Source organism: Cynara cardunculus (genome assembly GCF_001531365.2).
Source record: "Cynara cardunculus var. scolymus isolate 2C chromosome LG 6, CcrdV1, whole genome shotgun sequence".
Lineage (NCBI taxonomy): Eukaryota > Viridiplantae > Streptophyta > Magnoliopsida > Asterales > Asteraceae > Cynara > Cynara cardunculus.
In genome coordinates this window covers 17,236,356-17,242,125 of record NC_037533.1, presented here as the reverse complement: position 1 = coordinate 17,242,125, position 5,770 = coordinate 17,236,356, and the positions used below count along the sequence as shown (strand labels likewise).

General features: G+C 33.7%; 1 protein-coding gene across 1 annotated transcript in view; it reads right to left on the bottom strand.

Annotated features, from left to right (window-relative positions):
- Positions 1 to 3,981, bottom strand: part of LOC112514442 (diacylglycerol kinase 5-like) — an 11,757-nt gene extending 7,776 nt beyond the window's left edge. The window contains exons 1-8 of the mRNA XM_025120922.1: positions 3,762 to 3,981; positions 3,548 to 3,590; positions 2,632 to 2,836; positions 2,422 to 2,544; positions 2,198 to 2,326; positions 1,741 to 1,826; positions 818 to 941; positions 93 to 141 (exon numbers count right to left, since the gene is read on the bottom strand). Of these exons, the coding sequence (XP_024976690.1) occupies positions 93 to 141; positions 818 to 941; positions 1,741 to 1,826; positions 2,198 to 2,326; positions 2,422 to 2,544; positions 2,632 to 2,836; positions 3,548 to 3,579 (748 nt within the window). The 5' untranslated portion in view covers positions 3,580 to 3,590; positions 3,762 to 3,981. The remainder of the gene's footprint in view (positions 1 to 92; positions 142 to 817; positions 942 to 1,740; positions 1,827 to 2,197; positions 2,327 to 2,421; positions 2,545 to 2,631; positions 2,837 to 3,547; positions 3,591 to 3,761) is intronic.
- Between the last annotated feature and the right edge of the window lie 1,789 nt (positions 3,982 to 5,770).

Sequence of the window (5,770 nt, the reverse complement as noted above, 5' to 3'; positions counted from 1 at the left end):
CTTGCACAAATTACTAGTTTCATTGTTCCATTATGAAAATACTTAAATAGAGATGAAGGATATGGTGAAAACAGAGAAGTCAAAATCCTTACCCATACTAAAGTAGTTCCAGAATCCTCCACGAAAGGTGCAGTATCCTTCCTGCAAAAACAACAAAAATCATATACTGGATCCTCATCACTCATATGAAACGAGCATGCATCAATAGAACAGACAACCAAAAACAGGAAGTTTTATTAAACCATGCTAACACCAAGGAACTTAGAACTTCTTACGTAGTAGCTCCGGTTTCAGATGTAAATTACTAAAGATTAACGGCCTGTTCATTGGCAGCTTAATAAGCTTAATGGGATTTTCAGCTTATTCGATCAGCTATACATGACTGTTTGTTAGTGGCTTAATGATATTGAAAGTGGCTTATTCATTAAGCTTCTGGGGGGGAGCTTTATGCAGAAAGCCAAGTTTTTCCAAACCTGTCCCACCCAATTGAAAAACATGCTCATTCCATCTATGAGAAAACCCTCCCAAACAAAAAACTTTTCCAATCTACACAGACAGATTAATGCATGCATCTTTATGACTTTATCCATACAGGACTTATGAAAAACCAACCAAACAGCCCCTAAGTCTGAGAGAGAGAGAACTGGTATCAAATTATTCAGACACCACTGCTAGACTACAGCCTACATGTTATACAAGGACATGAACATTCTTACCATCTAAGAAAGCTAAAAATGGGAAGGGGTTTTTTAAATGACGAGGGTGAATGATTTTTTCAGAAAGAACTGATGGGAAAAGAAGAAAGAGAAGTCGGTACCTCATCCAACGCGTCTGATTGGGAGACAGGGTGGACTGCATGCAAGGAGTGTGGTAGTTTCAGAGGTTCAACGGGATCACCTGAACCTTCTTTGGGAACTTTCATTCGCAAGAGAACATGCCAGCTGAAGCATAACAAATGTAAAATTTAGAAGCTTCTTATTTCTAAAATATGTACATGCAAATTTACCTAGATTTTACATAAAGTTGTAGCATTCAGCATTTCTGTTTGAATCAACTGCACTTCAAATCAATTATATGTTGTTACTAAGGATATTTAGGATCTGCTTGTTAGCCGCTTAATTACCTTAACGGGACTCGCAGCTTATTCGGTCAGCTATACAAGATTGTTTGGTAGTGACTTAATGATATAGAAGTAACTTATTTAGTAAGCTTTCAGGGGGGACCTTTATGCAAAGAGCCAAGTTTTTTTTTCCAAATCTGCCACTCCCAATTAAAAAACATGCTCCTTCCATCTATGAAAAAACCCTTCCAAACAAAAATCTTCCGAATCTATGCAGACAGATTAATCCACACAGCCAGATTTATCAATACATGACTTAACTAGAAAACCAACCAAAACAGCCCCTTATTCAATATACTGAATATAAAGGCAGAAGATGTTGATCACATATCATGACAGAGAAGATGGTTCATGGAGACAAAAGATGGATACATATTCACATACGTAAGAATCTAACGAGAAGGAAATCGCCTTTTCTTTTGTGGAAACAAATGAAACTTATTTGAAACATAAACACTTTTATCTTCTGCTTCTATTGGTCATTATGGTTCCAAAATAAACAGCACATAAATCATTTATCATGCCAACCTACCCATCTCCGCAGAAAAAATAGGGTCCAAATATAAAGTAGATTTTTTTACTTTTCTTTCTTATGCAAAATGGAAATAATAATAATATACCTGTCAACTTTCATCTCTTGCGCATTTCTTACTTGATCCAAGAATATCTTCACAGATTCATGGTCGGTGCCAGGGTTTTTCTTACCCTACAACATAAAGAATGTAATGCTTTTCATACATACCAGTATTCTACTCAATGTTAATAATATACACCGTATGGGAGAGGTAAACTCCCAAAAAATTAAAAACTGAGGAACTCGTAACCATTCATTTAGACGTTATGCACATGTGCATACAAGTAACTGAAGCTGTTTTTAGGATTTATGCACGTGTGCATGTTATGCACATGTGCATACTGAACAAATTGCTTATAAATTACTTGTATGCACATGTGCATACTGTCAGGATGAACGGTTACCAATGGTCACCAGGGTGTTCCTTGGTTTTCCCCTGAAACTGATACTACAGCGTATTCTCCTAGAAAATGTCCAGCACCACAAAACAACAACCATCTTACCCAACCAAATGCAAAGGGGAGATTATTTCCTGTTCCTAGCGGCACTGTGGCTACTGGAGGAGGCTGAGCTAAACTGAGATCGGAAATCACTCCAAGAATCCAACCAGCAGTTCCATCCCCACCTGCAACCTGATACCCGCAACATGATTCATAAATTATACAGACAATAAAACATTAGAAGATAGCAATATAACATTAAACATTAGAAGATAGCAATAACTTACAATAATTCTCAATTTCTTCTGGATTTCGGAGGCCAAGGAATCCCCACCATGCTTATGCTTCTCTAGATTGAAAAATAGTTGGTGTAGCACCTTATCAGGAGCCTCTTCGTTCAAATCAAATACCTAAAATACCCACCAACCAACGTCAACTCAATTCAGACTACGTGCATACCTCCCTATATTTTGTCGAGTTTAGCAAAAATAGAGAACCTGATTTTTGTTTAGAAGTGTTTGGTAGCTGAGTAAAAGTTCTCCACCCAGCTGGCCACCGCTTCTTGAATTGATGAATACGATCACAGGACAAGCAGGAACATGTGATGGTTTCTTGACTTCCGAATCACGTAACAGTATGTAATCGGGTATCCAAAAATCCTCTAAACTGTCAGCTTCAAAACTAGAAGTTACAGTCCCTTGACTGCAAGAACATTTCATTTGTGTCAAATCCTCTTCAGAGGTTCGATTTAACAAATTATTTGAAGAAACTAGTGGAAGATGGAATAATCAAACTAGAAGATTCCAATTAATCCAAGTAGTTTAACGTATAGGAATTGCTTAGTACCATGTGGTGATCCTTTAGAACAAGGAAAGAATAGTAGCCGAACCTTGAAGATATACGAGAAAATATATATATATATATACACACACATATGTGTGTGTATACAGGGTAGCCATTCATACACAGACGTGCATAGAAACCATGAAACATCTTTAATTACTTGTATACACATGTGCATCCTATATAGATGAAACAATTATTAAGGTGCTCCTCAATTTTCATTTTCTGGGTTTTCCCTGGACCCCTCCCTCTCTCTCTCTCTCTCTATATATATATATATACACACACACACATGCTTTCTTTATCAAAACTATTTGTATGCAAGAATAAGTCAACTTTTCAGAAAAAAACCATGACTAATGATTTCAAATACCAACATATGATCCACCCTTCATACGAATGAAAATGTTCTCAAAGTAAAGCAACATCATCAACCAAACAGATAACACATAAAGATCTTCCAATCGGTAACCAAATCCCTAATCCAACTTGAAAATCACGAGATCAAACTCGCATTTAAAACAACAAAAAACCCTAGAAACTCGTAATTCCATTTATAAGCTGCATCACCTTTTAGATTGATCCTTCAAATCCTTAGCCATTAATCGCAAAACTGCACCAAGAAAACGAAAGTATTCCATCACATTAACAAATGCGTTACGTTTTACACATCAATCAATATATATATATATATATATATATATATATATAACGAAACGAATGAATCATTAAATCACCCAAAAGGTATAGAGGCTAGAAAGGGAAAAAGGGAAGAAATTAATACCTGCATTCAAGTAGAAAAAGGAAAGAAAAAAGGGAAAACCAACTGCTCACTCAACCAATTCGGGATTTGTATCAAGGAATCTTGAAACTTCAAATTCTTGGTTGTTGATTCAAAACGAAACGTCTATAAATGATGGGCAAAAAGAATGTGAAAGAGGAAGATGATCAGAAAACATGGATGGATTTATAGTGGGAGGTTGATGAGAGAGAATGAGGCCAATTTTTTCGTAAATTTCAACCGAAAATCGAAGAACGTCAATTGGTTTGTGCCGCGTGAATTTGGGGGCGGGATCTTAAACACTGTTTATATCGTTTTCTTGTTTCCTGTGTCGTTCCGACAAATGTTTGAATATTTACTGGATTTCAGAATAATCGTCAAAAAAAAATATTTTTATTTATTTTATATTATTTCAAAATAAATATAATTATCAGTACCTCTACCAGTTATGTTATAATTTTTTTAAAATACAAAAAACAATTAATTCTTAATTTAGCTAACCTTATTTTTAAAACTTTCATTTAGATACCTAAAATTTAAAGTTTTAAACATTTAAGTACTTAGATAATCGGTTGAAGCATTAAAATTTTGACAACTTTATATATATATATATATATATATATATATATGGGTTCATTCAAGTGATAACTGATTAGTTTGTGATAACTGTAAGATCTAATCTCAACCACAAATCAATGAATAAATTAGAAAACTATTATTTTTGGTAATGTGACTTAAAATTACAATTAAAGGACATTTTAAGTATTTTAAATTTTTTTATCTCTCATCTTTTTCTCCTACCTCCGGCCTCCGACGAACACCATGTGATACTCAAAATACACCAAGATACACAATATGATAACCAAAACACATCAAGTAAACTTTAAGACCACTGTGATACCAACTGTGGTACCACGGTTATAGGTGGATGTTTAGTGGTCGATCATCGGAGACTGCGTTTTGGTCAGACAAGATGACCGAAGGAGGTCACCGGAGTAGTGGTGGGTGCCGAAGAATGCCACCGGATTTGGTCCTTGTGTGTCCATGTGTGTGTATATATTATATTCAACTAATTAAAATAAATGAATAATCAACACAATTTACTAATTTATCATTTGTTTTACTTTAGTCGATAACATTAATTATCTAAAATGATTGAACCTCACAGTTACCACAAACTCTACTTCTCATTTGATTAGGCATATATATATATATATATATATATATATATATATATATATATGAAACCTCAACACAATTTACTAATTTATCATTTGTTTTACTTTAGTCGATAACATTAATTATCTAAAATGATTGAACCTCACAGTTACCACAAACTCTACTTCTCATTTGATTAGGCATATATATATATATATATATATATATATATATATATATATATTAATGAAACCTAACAAGGCCATGTTAATTGAAACCGCCCCCATTGAAGAAGACTAGAAAAAGTCGATTTCTCATTTTTGATTTAACATTCAAATCTATTTCGAATATTCAAAGTCAAAATTCAAAAGCATTTAAAAGAAACAGATTAGATAAGTGCGGGTCCATGTCTAAGATACCAATTTTGTTTTTATAATCAAAATCAATCTGGATATAATTTAAACAGATGTTTAATCATTTGAGAACTGTATATATTATGAATTGTGATAATTATGAGAACTATTATTATAAAATATGGGTTGGGTTCACTTGAGACCAGATTGTTTTCATGAGACCAGTAAGACCACTTTTTACACTTAAAACTTAATAACTAAATATTATGATGGTAAAAAAATGTGAACCTTCACACAAGTGGTCTTACGGGTCTCACGAAAACAATCTGGTGTCATGTGATCCCAAGTCTATAAAATATTGTTTCATATAATTTGTTCTATATAAGACTATAATCTAATACATTGATTAACATATATTTGTTTCATATATACTCGGTTCACGATGTGGAAAAAAAATGTTCCATTTTTTTTGTTTTACAAATACATCAAAATGTTTACATT